Source organism: Mercenaria mercenaria, chromosome 1, assembly GCF_021730395.1.
Source record: "Mercenaria mercenaria strain notata chromosome 1, MADL_Memer_1, whole genome shotgun sequence".
NCBI lineage: Eukaryota > Metazoa > Mollusca > Bivalvia > Venerida > Veneridae > Mercenaria > Mercenaria mercenaria.
The window spans coordinates 100209982-100225420 of record NC_069361.1 but is presented as its reverse complement, the minus strand read 5'-3'; the positions used below and the strand labels follow the sequence as shown (position 1 = coordinate 100225420).

Below are 15439 nucleotides of genomic sequence, written 5' to 3'. Positions count from 1 at the left end.
CGGTACACAATGGAAGATAAATTACCACTTGTTTGATATCCATAGTACTCATTTACCGCACTGCAGTACTACTTTAGGTATGAAATGCGCGATTGAAACAGGTTAGTATATTTTCCCGTTCATGACCAGGGTTCTTATAGAATACCTAGGGGTAGGGTATAACACGTACGGAGGCATTTTCTTTCTGATCTGGTGCCAGTGTGTCGGGTAGTAAATTTACTATTCATGTCTTTATTTCTACTGCAGTTGTGATCGATAAAATACAGACATGTAATTGTTTTAGCCTGTTATTGACAGTCACACCTCTGACCGAAAGATAACGTTATATAATACAAAAATCTGTTTTTATTTTTACAGCTGGTATCTTTACCCAGTGTATGCTGGAAAATCATCTTTTATCAGACACTAGACGACTATTAGAGCATTTACGGTACGTTCAAAAATAAAGAGAAGCATCCAAGAAAGTTTTTGCATGTTTGTCGGCATCATGTAGTGGCTATCCTTAATGTTGTGCACAAAATTTAGTTCAGTTTTTATTTTTCAGTTATCACTTAATAACCATCTTTTTGTTTATATTGTTGTTTTTCAGTTTTGACTGTTGTTGCTTAAATGTTGTTATGTTATTAAAGTGCTAGCGAAAGAATTTCAAAGAACTTGGTGCGAAGTATATACTCAGGCATTTCCCCCAAACTGTATATTAGCTACGTAATTTTGTAAATGAGATGTGGAACCAAAATTTGTAGTCCTGTTTGGCGCCTTATAACCTATACTGTGTTGGTGCGCCATAAAACCCAAATAAATAATCTGAAATCAGTATAATCTGAAATCAGTGGTCAGATATTGGTCAGGCTTTACTGAAACAGGAATAGACATCATAAAGTTTGTTAAACTGGTTCCATCAATGGGAAAAAAAACAAGGTTACTAAAAACTTTTTATAAGATATAGGTCTTGGCATACAATCTTAAGCACTTTTTCTTCTTTCATGATGTACGTATTACTGTGAAATCATTTTTATTTGCGTAGGACGAATTTTTGCGTATTTCGCACTAGGACCGATGCGCGAATTAAAGACTGCGCCATTATTATTTTTCAATTTTATTTTTTCATTTCTATACTGTGTTGGTGCGCCATAAAACCCAAATAAATAAATTGAAAATGCGCGAATTAAAGCCAGCGTGAAACAGTCCTTTTTCACATCTGCGCGAAATTTCATGCCAGCGAATTTAAATGATTTCACAGTATTGAAGAACATTTCTACCTTGGTCTCTGCAGTGCCACTGTATGACAAATAGGTTATGATTGTGATCTAATTATGTACATCTTCTCTTTCTTTTTAAATCCATCCCCTTGCTGTGTCTATACCCTGGCTGTATCTATCCCCTTGCTGTGTCCATACCCTTGCTGCATCCATACCCTTGCTGTATCCATCCCCTTGTTGTGTCTATACCCTTGCTGCATCCATACCCTTGCTGCATCCATCCCCTTGCTGTGTCTATACCTTTGCTGCATCCATACCCTTGCAGCATCCCTCCCTTGCTGTGTCCATACCCTTGCTGCATCCATCCCTTGCTGTGTCCATACCCTTGCTGTGTCCATCCCTTGCTGCATCCATCCCTTGTTGCATCCATACCCTTGCTGTGTCCATACCCTTGCTGCGTCCATCCCTTGCTGCATCCATACCCTTGCTGCATCCATACCCTTGCAAAATCCCTCCCTTGCTGCATCCATACCCTTGCTGCATCCCTTCCTTGCTGTGTCCATACCCTTGCAGCATCCCTCCCTTGCTGTGTCCATACCCTTGCTGCATCCATACCCTTGCAGCATCACTCCCTTGCTGTGTCCATACCCTTGCTGCATCCATCCCTTGCTGTGTTCATACCCTTGCTGTGTCCATCCCTTGCTGCATCCATCCCTTGTTGCAACCATACCCTTGCTGCATCCATCCCTTGCTGTGTCCATACCCTTGCTGCGTCCATCCCTTGCTGCATCCATACCCTTGCTGTGTCCATACCCTTGCTGCATCCATCCCTTGCTGCATCCATACTCTTGCTGCATCCATCCCTTGCTGCGCATCCATCCCTTGCTGTGCCATCCCTTGCTGCATCCATCCCTTGCTGAGTTCATACCCTTGATTCTGTGTTCATCCCTTGCTGCATCCATCCCTTGCTTGCAATACATACCCTTGCTGCATCCATCCCTTGCTGTGTCCATACCCTTGCTGCATCCATCCCTTGCTGCATCCATACCCTTGCTGTGTCCATACCCTTGCTGCATCCATCCCTTGCTGCATCCATACCCTTGCTGTGTCCATACCCTTGCTGCATCCATCCCTTGCTGCATCCATACTCTTGCTGCATCCATCATTTGCTGCATCCATCCCTTGCTGTGCCAATCCCCTTGCTGCATCCATCTGTCTCTTGAATGAAAAGGGTTTTTGTACAAATTTAGTCTTAAATTATGCACAATTAAAAGTATCTGTAGTTCTTGAGTTTTATCTTTGGGCACTCACAATGTTCTGTACAGCTTGCATTTTATTTAAGGACAGGACCACAATTTGCAATGCAGCCCCATGTATATAATGTTGTAGTTAGTGCAATGTTGCATGTTTTGGATGAGGAGCCTGAGTTACATGTCATTTTGGTGTAAGATGATCACATTATGTCAAATTGCATGTAGTTTATTTGCATGTTCACATTTCATGCCTTCATTATTTAGTCATATATATTCATTGTTCATATAAAAATTTCTAGTTGAATTTTCTTGTGAATTCAGTACACATCATTTTTACATATTTTTTTCCATATTTGGGCATTGAAAATCCAAATAGATAGAACTATTTTTTGTCCTTTACAGATACTTTTAAGGTCACATCACTTCCTATTTCCTGCTGTCGACTTTGTTATGGCCCTTAAAAAATTCTATTATTTAAAAAAAAATCGCTTCCCTTTTTGATTTATTGAAATCTTCAGCAAACTTTGTCTGTGAATAAAAGCTTGCACAACTTACCCCCCAATAAATTTACCTACTATACTTGAACTTCTACAGCTGGTATGTTTTACTTCCCTGGGAAAATATTTGACAGAGTTAAGACCCTTTATTTTGTGAATATAAATTAGCTAATATTGAAACATCTGCGTCCTTAAACATGTCTTTCTAGCAAAAAAAAAGAAGCAAGAAACAAACTTGTTGATATAAAACATGTTATAAACATTTGATAAGGATTCTCTTATATAAAAAAGTTTTGATGATGTATTTCAAACTGTGAAAATTTATGTAAAATGGAATTTAGTGCAGCTAGATTTCCGGTATCCTGCAGTAGATCGTGGAATAAATCTTCCGTTTTAATTTCAGTTCTAGCACTTGCACTGTTATCAGAGCTTGCTTTCCGTGGAGCTGCTTCTTGTATTTATTTTGGCAAGTTTTTATGCCAGGCTTTCAGTGCATTTTTACACTAAGAAATAGACTTTGTTAATTGCTTTCTTAATTGGAATCGTGTTTTGAGCACCACTGTACATCTGTTTCTTTGTATTTTATGTAGATGAAATGAGCTATTTTGTTTAATTATATCACACCTACAAATGTCTTCTGATTAAATCGTTAAAACAGCTCTAAATTTTTTTACAACTTGATTGATGTTAAACCACTGATTCTATGCTCTAAATATTACCAAATCATTTAACATAAAAAAATTAATGTTTTGTAATAAATAAATTGTAATTTTACATCATTGTATATTTTGTGCTTATTATTTATCAGATATAAAAGGAAACAATTATGTATGCAAGATGACAACAATTATAATAAGTATGAGCGAAAGTTAATTGATTATTGCACCGAGATAACCTTATTTTTGTTCTTTATTCTACAGACATCTGAAGAAATAGAGTAGGGGTAAATACATTATTGTGCATCCATTTTGTTTTCTTCCCCTCAAGTGTTTCTTTCTCTCTTTATTTTTGCATCATTTTTTCTTTGAAGAAAATAAACTAAAATAACTAGCTTGCATTTCAAGGAGTTAGTGGAAAACTGTTGTAACTTGAAATTTAGTGAGTTAAGACAGTTTTCCCTTCAGTCCTTTATGTCAATGCCTATAAGCAAAAAAAAAGTGCTAACTTTTTTATATAAGGACAACGTAAAGCTAAAAGGTGCTATCAGTGCATATACACAAAGAAGACAGATAGCACCATTTTGCTTCATGCCATCGTTGCTTTAATTCATTGATGTAGCAAATTGCATTAAACAGTTCTTTAAAATCATAAAATTCAATGGCGATCTGAATATTCAAAGTATTAGAATTGTTACGAGATTTCTGCATTTTGCTAAGAAAATTCTTCAGAAATTCGATTTAAAGATTCCTCTTGGCCCACTAACAAGTTTTTTTTACAAGAGATTTATTTAAGAGAGGCTTCTGGGTATCTAAATTCAAAAACATTTAAACAGAAACTATTGTAACTTTAAACACAAGTATTAAAGATTTTTTATATGTATATTTTTCTAGTGAATCTTTTCTCGGTTTTTCCCCATTTCTTTTTCTTTTTTTGTGAGACTAGCTTATGCAGAACATTACCATAGCAACACTTCCAGGTTGTAACACTTCCTCTATCAACATAAAAGTTTTGCATTATTAAAAAGCATTGGAAATTGAGGAAATTCATTGTCACATTGATATGCTAATGCTTAAATCCAGCCAGTAAAATTAACAAATGTTTGGCTGCACTGATTTTTTTATTACCAGGAAACATACATACTTAGAGTATTTTCTATTTAACTTATATGCACAGAATTTGTTGCGGTGAAGCGTTATTGAGTCTGAGTCCTAACTTAGAGGTTGCAGTTCAATTCCCAGTGACAACATACACAAATACTTGTGTAAAGTTGTGACGCTAGTAAATATTGATAGGGAAGGCCCAGTCAGTGTATCTAACACTCATTTTGCATGAATCTGAAATATCTTGTTCTCAGTTAAATGGAGTTATATCTTGTTTCCAGTGCAGCTCTTTGTTGTGGAACAGAAAGTAACAGCAAAATAAAAATAGATATTTGTTATGTCTGAAAGTCTGAAATTAAAATGAAAATGTTCTCTTTCCCTGAAAGCCTGAGTGGAAATGTCCATCTCAATATGCTGCTTAAATCCATCAGAACTTAAGCCATTACTTTATCATAAATATAAAAATTTAGCCATTTACAATTGAGCTGCACCATATGTGAAAATCAACACAGTGCAAAGCATTTGTGACCAGCATGGATCCATGCTGTTCGCTAATGGTTTCTCCAATTGCAATAGGCTTTGAAAGCGAACAGCATGGATTCAGACCAGACTGCGTGGATGCGCAGGCTGGTCTGGATCCATGCTGGTCGCAAATGCACTATGTTGGTTTTCTCATGGTGTGGTTCAATTTTGTTCAGCCTCAGGTCATTACTTTATCATTACTTTTTTGGAATGTCTAGTCATTATTTTTATCATTGCTATTTTGTAAGTTCCAGCCTTATTTTCTATTATATGTAATGTCTTAAGCCATTAATTTTATCATTTAATTTACTATTTTTCAGGCTCTGGCCATGTAACTTTTAACATTTACTTTTCATTACTATTTTGTGTACATATATATATAAGTTCTTAGAAATTTAACAAAATTATCAAACTTAAATGTGTTACTTAATTGCAATTTTATGTTGTATTAAGGTTAATTTTTTGAGTCTGTCAGTAGTTTTGATAGCATGATATCAGAATTACAGTTTGGGAGGAAGACTTTTTCGTTCATATTATTATATAGTCCACAGGGGTATCGATCTGAACCTATAAGAATGGTTATGATGCTTTGCAAAAAAAAGGTAATAGATTGTTTATGCAGACTGAGAATAAAGCAAAATCCAACAATTTTTAACACAGCAACTGTAATACCCCATCAAACTTAAACTGGATAGGATTTTACCTATATTTCTGTATTGGTGCCCCGTAAAACCCAAATAAATAAATAAAATATTTACCTATATTTGTGCTGTAGACCAGGGCCCGTATTCATAAAGCTCCTAAGGAGAAAACTAAGGAAAATCCTAATAACTTTGCAAAATTTCCTGAACAACATAGCACAAAAGAAAAGTGTAGACTTTACAAGATTTATTGATAATCTTCATTACTATGTGACAATATTGTTTGACATTCCAACTATCTCGAAGATTGTCCACAAAATGCCTTAAGTTTCCCTTAGGAGCTTTTAATGAATACCAGCCCAGAATCCATGCATGTTTAGACTATTTTAAAAGATTTTTTGCAAGACAAAATGTTTGAAGTGCTACCTTAACTCAGTTTTACTTCTTCAGTTTTTACTGCATGATGGCCACAAGCATTTTTCTTGGAAGGTTTATATACATTATGATGTGGTCAATAATTGGAATTTAATAAAGCTTGCTACTTGATTATATGGCCAGTCTGGCATTTAAATCACATAAGTAACTTGTCAACAGGCAGGAGAACGTTGAATGATTAGATTCCAAGGAAACCAGACTGTTACGTAAACATTAATTGCCTGTTACCACTTAGATAAATATTGCATGCCTTTTTTAGGACATTGATCAGACGTTTGGCTTATTGCTCACTGTTTGCTTCTTTCAGTTTTGCATCTTTGCATCAACTCCAGGTCAGATATTTCCAAATTGATACACCAGAATGATCATCTGGTTGAACTTTTCAAAATTCTGGTGAATTTACTTACCATTTCTCATTAAAAACTTGCCCATCAGAATAATGAAAACATAAGGAGTTACTTTCAGGAACAATACTCTAAGGTAGAGACCTGTGATAACTTTAATTATGACTACCAAATGCAATGTTTCATTGATGTTGGGTTTTATGATAATGAGACATTTTAAATGTACTGACTCCAGATCTTATGGCAACAAAAAAAAGGATATCAGGAAATTATTTCTATATCCCTTAAGAAGGCTTTGAAATCTAATGACTGACGGATTTTTTTGTTATGGAAACACATCGGAATTAGTTGTTCTTATTAATTTTTTTCATTCAAAATTCACAAGCGTTTGTAATGGGATATTGGAGGTAAACTGTCTTAATTATAAATGTTTATATTTAACAACTGTTAAGTACATATTCCGCCATGGCGTATTGGTCAAAACCGCAGGAAAGTTTTTATTGCCAAGGTGTTCCCGACTCTCCATGGCATTTTTTCCCCCTGATTTGGCATTTTAAAGATAGTTAGAAACAAAAACTCATGTTCTCCTGTTCATTTTACGAACAAAGTTTAATTTTCAAGAAAGCTCATTTTTAGCCAAAATCTGGAGCTGAGTACCTTTTAATGTATTTCGAATAGACTTGAATGTGACATGATAATAATTATTACTGTTATGGCATCTTTTTAAATACAGTTATAAGAAATACCAGTCTAATCAGTTGGAGTAGACTTAAATTTATATTTAATTTACAATTTCCATTTTAAAACAAAAAGATACACTCTTATTGAGTAATGTTAAAGAATCTAAATCCTAAACAATTACTTAAAATGGATTAGCTGACAGACTTTTATGAGGAAAATATTACTGTTAGATGTTTGTTATAAAAGTTATATTACTCATGTCATTACAAACAAAAACAAAATATAAGGACATTTTGTTGTAACATACGATTCTGTATTCAGCAAAAACAATAATTGACTTTTGAAAGGTTTTGTTTGTTTACATTTGAAGTAAAAATCATGAAATGAATTATGTAATGGAAGATTCAGATCTGCAAGTATTAGGTACATTAATTTGTTATGATGTAATTCTTTTACCCTATGAAATACAGTTGTCAAGGAATAACAAGTCACTGTTTGTATTTTAGCCAACATTTCTAACAGAAGGTAACAACATTTCATACTAAGTAGCCAGAGTAATGAGTTTATGCACTGTTTAGTATCAGACATGACCTGGAGGGCAATTCATGCAAAAACTTCTGAGTTTTACCGTTTCCGATTTCATAAAAAATTGAACTTAATGTCATTATACCTGACAGTTTCAAATAAATAAAAGCTTAAATTGTATTATATCGGGAAGCAAACATCATTAGAAAAGAAGGCGCTGAATTTTTCATGACACGTCTACAAGGAAATATTCTCTTTTATGGAGGGCAGACTTTTAAATTTGCATTTTGAAATGAAACATTTCACAGCTTTTACAGTGAATTGATACACCAGGGCGCAATATTTTACATAAACGTATTGAATTATAGATGTAACGTTATTTTATGGTCGACGAGTCGTGGAAGGAAGGGTAAATGTTTACGTTGTATATGGTCATAAGGAGACCAATAAATGTTCTACTACTCACACAGTATATCATTGCCTTGGCGTGAAACTCTGGTATCTGTGTGTTTGTAGTAGTTTTTTGCTGAGATATTTTTTCTCTAAGTGGAATTTTGTTGCAGTTTCATGAAAATTTGAAGACTTTCATTCACAAAGTTTGGAAGCAGATTACAGTCTTGATGGAATTGGGAGTGGATGAAATGAACAAATATCAAAATTTTTGCCAAAAATGTTATGTATTTGATTGTCATTTTAGAACCATGAGGGCTCATCTGCTTTCTATTTTCTTACATTGATAAGCCATAATATAGCATTAAGTCTCTTTAAATTATTTGTATAAAGGATTGTAATGGATATGCTATTAAAAATTGTCTTTTATGCTTGAAAATACAGAAATAGCATTTAATTTCACTTTGAATTTTAAAAAACGAACACTCTAAAATTAAGTTTTTAACAGTTAACTTTTTAAATATGATTTCAGGTTATCTCTGACAGGCATCACCAATCTGTATTAAATATTCAAAAAATAAAATAAAAAGTTATCTTTCATCTAACATGTTGCTTGTGTAGTAATGAAACTGTCGATCATGAATATGAATTCATGTTGATTTATGTCTTTGCTCACTGATAAATTTTATAAATAATTGTATAATCAATGCTAATTGCAAGCAGTTGGTGTTCTGATTTATCCGAGTACGGAGTCAGTCAGACCTCTGTCGCCAACTTTCCCCGCCAGTCGGCCGTTCTCCGATTTGGATGCAAACAGCTTCAAGCTTTGTTCCAGCCAATAACAAAGAAATGAATAGTTTTAAGTTAATCACATTTTGTTTGACTTTAAAACTGCTCATTATCCATTCATTATCACAGAATCTGTAACATTGTTAACAGAAAATTTCATTTAAAGAACAGACTGGGAAAAAAGCATCGGAATATTGTTGAATTGATCCAGATTTGACTTGATTCACAATCTAGTTACAAGCCCACTTAAATGCAAATCACTACTTCTGAAAGAATTGAACAGTAATGATAAAAGCTGTTAGCCGTTGTTCAATTTTGCTCTATCTGGTCTTTGCTTATTTATGTGTACAGTTTGCCGAGGTCAAGGTTTGATCCACAAGGATAAATTAAGATGAATATTCTTCATGTCAAAAATACTCGACATTTTTATGGTAGCACCGCTGATGCAGTAGTAGATCAGTGCCCGGGTTGGTTACATAGTTTGTACTGACAACTGTTCATTGCATACTTTCTTCTTCAATAGTAGTGAAGTCTTAAGGAATTTATTGTTTTTCGTTGCTTTTCTTAACACCCCCACCCCTTTGATTTACGAAGTTGTGACTTATGATGATCATACATCTGCTACAGTTACTTCAAACACCTGTATTACCTTTCTGTTAGAAAGCTACCTTGTAGGAGGTAATTTAGAAAGAAAAATGACTGGTTTGATATAAAGAAATAGATCTTATTCAGATTTTAAGAGATTAATGTTATCTCACTACTTTAAGAGAAATTAGAAATGTAATATTCAAGCACCTGCCTAGGTAAGAGAGATGTCAGAACATTTCTGGAAATGGAAGAGTTAGGTATATTACATAATAATTATGTACGGTACAGACTGGACTTCAGGTTCATATATGGCAGTGGCGTAACCTCCTTGAAAAACAATGGAGATGAGAATAAATGAATAAAATATGGAAAGAAAGGCAAATTTCACATCTTGACCCACTTTTTAACACATATACCTCTGTTACCAAGAGTTGTCTGTGTACAGATGCACAATCTGACGTCATGAATGCTCTAAGTAAAATGTAAGTTGTGTTACTAAGACACACAGCATCGTGTAGACACACTGCAGAATCTGAGTAGTGTAGGCGCAGTTATCAAAATCTGAGTTGTGTAGACGCATATCAAAATCTGAGTTGTGTTGACTTGCAACAAAATCCGAGTCATGAAAAGATTGTTTCCGCATTTCAAATGGCCGCTGCATAATACTTTTAACTGGGGACTTTCCTGTGCTGCTCATCATGGAATTGCACTGTAGAGTATCATTGAATGTTCCATTGTACTTGGCCATATGAACACATCTGGGAATGTTGTATTTTAGTACTTATAACATGCACATAATGTTGATTTCTGCTTCACCCAGGGCTAGAGAGTGTGGATGGTAGCAATTCTATGAACATGCTTTATCAAACCAAGCCTGAAAATTGTGGAGTTTCCACTTTTTCTATTTTATATAAAATGTTACAAGATCTATTCTTTTTCCTTAGCAATTTATCTTGTGATAATTACATTATTTTTTATCAAAAGCAATTTGTAATTTTTTGGGCAATATTGCCATTTATTGTATGTTAAACATCACTCCGATTTATATGCAAATTAGCCGAAATAAACTCATCTTGTAGCTTAAACCTTTATTTGTTTGTGTAAAGAAAAAAAGAAAAGAAACTTTTAGTTTTTGTTTGTTAATTTTCACTATTTGGTGAAATTTATCAGATTTTATTCTCTAATAGACAGCTGCAAAAAGTGAAAGCATGCATAATGCTGAAAAAAATGCGTTAGCAACACAATGGGATAAAATAAGGTCTTTACAAATATAAAAAAAAAAAACAGATGAGATTTCTCTGTTTAATGTTTTTGTAGTATTTAAATATTCAGATATAATAGGTTTTGACAGAAAATATGCATCAATTGAAATTACTTTTTTGCAAAATTATATCATTAATATTGATTTTGAATAAAGACCCAATTTTTGTTAATTATTAGTAGCTCTTGTTTAGATAGTATTGAAAGTGCTTTTTTAAGGTAATTTGAATTCCTCGATCAAAAAGAAAAACTTCAAAAGATTTTGTTGCTGGAAAACCCATCATTACAGTAAGAAAGGTGTTGGCTTTCTAGAACTTTGTGCTAATTCAAAATTACTATAAAAAAAAAATCAAGGTGATTTTTGTCAAAAGTTCTTTTTAATTTAGAAACACCTGTTACAAGCAGTTGAACTGTTTATTTGAAAAGCTTATTGAAGACTTGAAAGAAATTTGATGTGAAGATAGAATCATAGATGTACCACCCAGATACTAGGCAAATACCAATTTGAAAGAAGTGCTTGGGTTTTGGAGGGTTGCATGTTTTGGAAGTGGAGGGGGCTGTTTTGGGAGGTGGATGGGTGCTGTTTTGGAGGTGGAGGGGTGCATCTTAAAAGCCCGGTAATCTGCATGTAATCTGCATGATGAGATCTGACTTGGATATTTGTAAAGTTTGGATTTACATATAAATCATGACTTTGTGTAATCATAACTTTTAAAGCATGTCAGTGTTTCTATATTAAGTGTTATTTGCAGCCCATACACTATTACCATTGACTTTTTTTATTTCAGTGGCGTGGTTCAGCCTTGATCCAACAACAGCTCATCCTGACATCATCATTTCTAACGACAATCTGACGGCAACATGTAACAGCTTCGAACATCGCATAATCCTCGGGGGAGTTGGATTCTCAAAGGGCGTTCACTATTGGGAAGTGACGGTGGACCGGTACGATAACAACACCGACCCTGCAATAGGCATTGCCAGATTTGACGTCAGCAAGGCAGATATGCTAGGTGTGTATTTCAGTACACATTTATACGTCTAGTGCTGATGTTTTTATGTGTGTAAGAGATATTTTGGGGAAGTTGTTAAAAGTATTGATTGTGGTTATTTTGTTGATTGATAATACAATTTCAAATGAGTTTTGGTTCTAGTTAGAGTTTGTTACACCAGAAATTCAGTAAAATGGTGGGAGTTTGCGGGGGTGGGGTGGGGGTGGAATAGCATCAAAAGGCACTAATATTTAAAAAAAAAAAAGGCACTGAACAATATGTTTTTAGTCAGCAGTTAAACCTAATGGATCAAAGCATAATATATTTAAGACTGACTGAAAAAGAAGACAACAGGGGTCATACATAATTGAAAAATAATGGAATAAGTGTTTATTTAATTTGCAAAAGCATTACATCAGATATATTACATTTAAGCAATCCATTTCTTAGAACACCCCCTTACATCAAAAACCTTTTTACATCAACTAAATGGGTTCAAATTTTCTTGAATATACAGTGAAGAAAATTGGAACAAAATTATTTCTGACAGAAAACATAATGTAGAATCCTCCTCAAGTGAGAATTTTTGAGTAGAATCAGAATCTCTCTAATCCGATCTTGCCTGTTTGTGTTGCTGTAAATGAGAATATTAACTAAAGGAATTACTAAGTTGATCTTCCCACAAAAATCCAGTCTAAAAACAGAATTATTTAATTGATTTATAGACACAAAGAATCTTGACATTTTACATTTTGTGTAACTTATGCAGTAAGTTATTTCTCAGATGGGCTGCTCCCAATACTTTCCTCCATTTAATTTCTATTAATTTTAGGGATGTAATTTGTCATGGACATGTTATTACATTATAAGCTTATCATATAACTGCAGAATGAAACTGCAAGCTGGCACAACTGTTAGAAAGAGTAATCATATTTTCCATATGTCTTTCATTTTGTATTCCAAAGATAGGATCTCTGAGTACATTAAATATTGGAAATTAATAGGAATCTCTCAGTTGTACAGATATTGATGGGATCAATAGGCTAGAGTGTGTTTTTTTCCTTCTCTAAACTATGTTAAGGAATCAAGATGTTGCTGACTGCGCACCTGTGGATCTGGGAGGATAATTTTATGTCTTAAAGTAATAAGTCTTCATTAAATATTTATGCTTTTGATACTTCCATCTGCAAAAAGCAGAAAACTCTATACAAGACAATATTGTATCTTTCAACATTTTGATTGTTGCATGCATGACTATATAATGCTTTAATTTTTGTAATTCTATTATTAGCTTTTCATTTAATGATGATATGCAACTATATTCACTTAAAAAGCGCAGCATGACATATAAGGAAATAGAAACATTTACAATTGCAATCTTAGCTAGTGATTACTTCAGTGTTCAAAATGCACCATTTGTGTCCCAGAAAAAGGACAGATACATCTCTTACATACTGGATTATATCCCCTAAGATCTGACAGTTGTTTTGTGCTTGTGCACAATTTTCATTATCATAGTGTTGCATAGTAAAGGGAGATAAATGGATTCTCAAACTTGTTAAGAAATGCTGCTTATATTTTATCACATGTACCATACAGTAATAAAAAAGGGAAAAAAAAATAGCTATAAAAGTTCAAAGATATATGGATTGTAATATCTGGGAGATAGTCTCTCTCATAAGCTAATATAGATAGTGAGATAACTCCTGCTGAATTACATATGATACATGATAACATGTGATAACAGCATGTGATATTGTAGGATAACATGAAGATGAATTACTGATATAAAGATATTTATATTCTCTGGAATTTCTATAAAAATTTCTCTAAAATGTTTAAGAAGCAATAAAGATAGAGTAAACGATAGTGTAGGTCCTAGGAATTTTCATACCTTAAGTCATAATAGGGTAAAACATTCTGCAATATGTCATTAAAATCGTATCAGAGAAAGACTTGTACAGCGATTTTTGTCGAGCCAGCTTGCGGAAGCGAAGACATAGTCGTCCAAATGGCAGTTTGGTGTATCCGTCCGGATTTGTTTGTCTAGACTATAACTTTGACATGCATGGAGCAATCTTGTTTACATATGGCATAAATGTAAACCTTAGTGAGACAAAATGTCATGTGCATACCCAAGGTTCCTGTCTCAAAGGTCAAGGTCACAGTTGGAGGTCAAAGGTCATGTCAGATATTGTCCGGCCCATAACTTTGACATGCATTGAGGAATTTTGTTTATGTTTGGCACAAATGTTTAACTCAAAGAGACAGAGTGTCATGTGCAAACCCCAGGTTCCTATCTTAAAGGATAAGGTCACAGGTGGAGGCCAAAGGTCATTTTAGATCTTGTACGGCCCATAACTTTTACATGCATAGAGAAATCTTGTTTATATTTGGCATGAATGTTTAACTGAATGAGACGGAGTGTCATGTGCAAACCTAAGGTTCCTATATCAAAGGTCAAGGTCATAGTTAGGGGTCAAAGGGCGGGCTCGACATGTTGACCATCATCATCATGGTCATCTAGAATTTCTTGAAAGAACATCTCCCACTAAACAATCTGCCAGTTTCAGTTAAACTTCACAGGAAAATATATTTGCTGGGTCCCTTCCAGATTTCTTCAGATCTAGGTAATCCATACCCAATTCTGGTTTCCATGGCAATTTATAATGACTTAGGGTCATTATATCTCTCTTTTACCTGATATCTTTGTGTAAAGTTTCTTTATGTAAAGTTAATCTGAATTACATCAGTCAAGAGTTTCATAATTTTAAGCAAGAAAATATTTCTGGTGATATTATTTATGTTTTTGTCTGGGTAACAACCTATGTTTTCTAGACATCTTTGCATCTTGCCATATGTGTGAAAATTAATTGCCATATTTATGCTGATAGCCAGACAGTTCCAACAGAGAAAAACTGAGACATTATTTTATAGGACTTAATTGTGATGTGGTCTTTGAATTATTTATCAGAATTCTGTCTATTCTGGGAATATAAGTTAGAAAAATATGTTATATCTTTCTGTATTGTCTCAGATCATGGGTAAGTGTGACATATTATGACATTCTCCTTTAGTTTGGAGGAAGAAATATTGTTAGAAGGTGTTTTGGTGCAGAGTTATTACATTGTGTCAGGCATATTCTCAAGTGATTGTGATGTGAATATTGGACTATAGTCTGTATTCAAACTCTATTATGTTTTGTTCACAGGAGATAACTCCTGAGGGTATTTTGATTTTGTAGAATTATGCCTCTTTTCTTCTCAAAACATGGGAAGATAATCAGAGCTGTGAGAGAGTTTACTGAGTTCAAAGCCTCAATAGACGATAGGTTTTTGTTGTACAACGCCAATTAAATGTAAGATGTACAGCCAAATAATATCATGTGTACGATGCTATTCCTTGATTTCGTAAATCTTAAGTCTTGACTTACAGATTAGGACATGTTCTATTTCGTAAGTTTTGTCTTATGTACCACCCACGTTGACAAGCAACAAATTGGTAAATTATTAGCTGATAATGAGGTAAGTGAATGAAATTCCAGAAATAACTGCCCCAAAGTA

At 34.0% G+C, this 15439-nt stretch overlaps 1 protein-coding gene across 3 annotated transcripts in view; it reads left to right on the top strand.

Moving 5' to 3' along the window:
- LOC123528859 (E3 ubiquitin-protein ligase TRIM9-like) overlaps nucleotides 1-15439 on the top strand; it is a 142750-nt gene that overhangs the window by 109566 nt on the left and 17745 nt on the right. Inside the window, exons 7-9 of one of the 3 annotated variants that reach the window (XM_053518595.1) lie at nucleotides 358-430; nucleotides 3870-3892; nucleotides 11673-11801. In XM_053518595.1, coding sequence (XP_053374570.1) covers nucleotides 358-430; nucleotides 3870-3885 — 89 coding nt within the window. In that variant the 3' untranslated portion in view covers nucleotides 3886-3892; nucleotides 11673-11801. Of the gene's footprint in view, nucleotides 1-357; nucleotides 431-3869; nucleotides 3893-11672; nucleotides 11898-15439 lie in introns of those variants that run through there. The other 2 variants (XM_053518591.1, XM_053518589.1) reach the window with 2 other exon arrangements.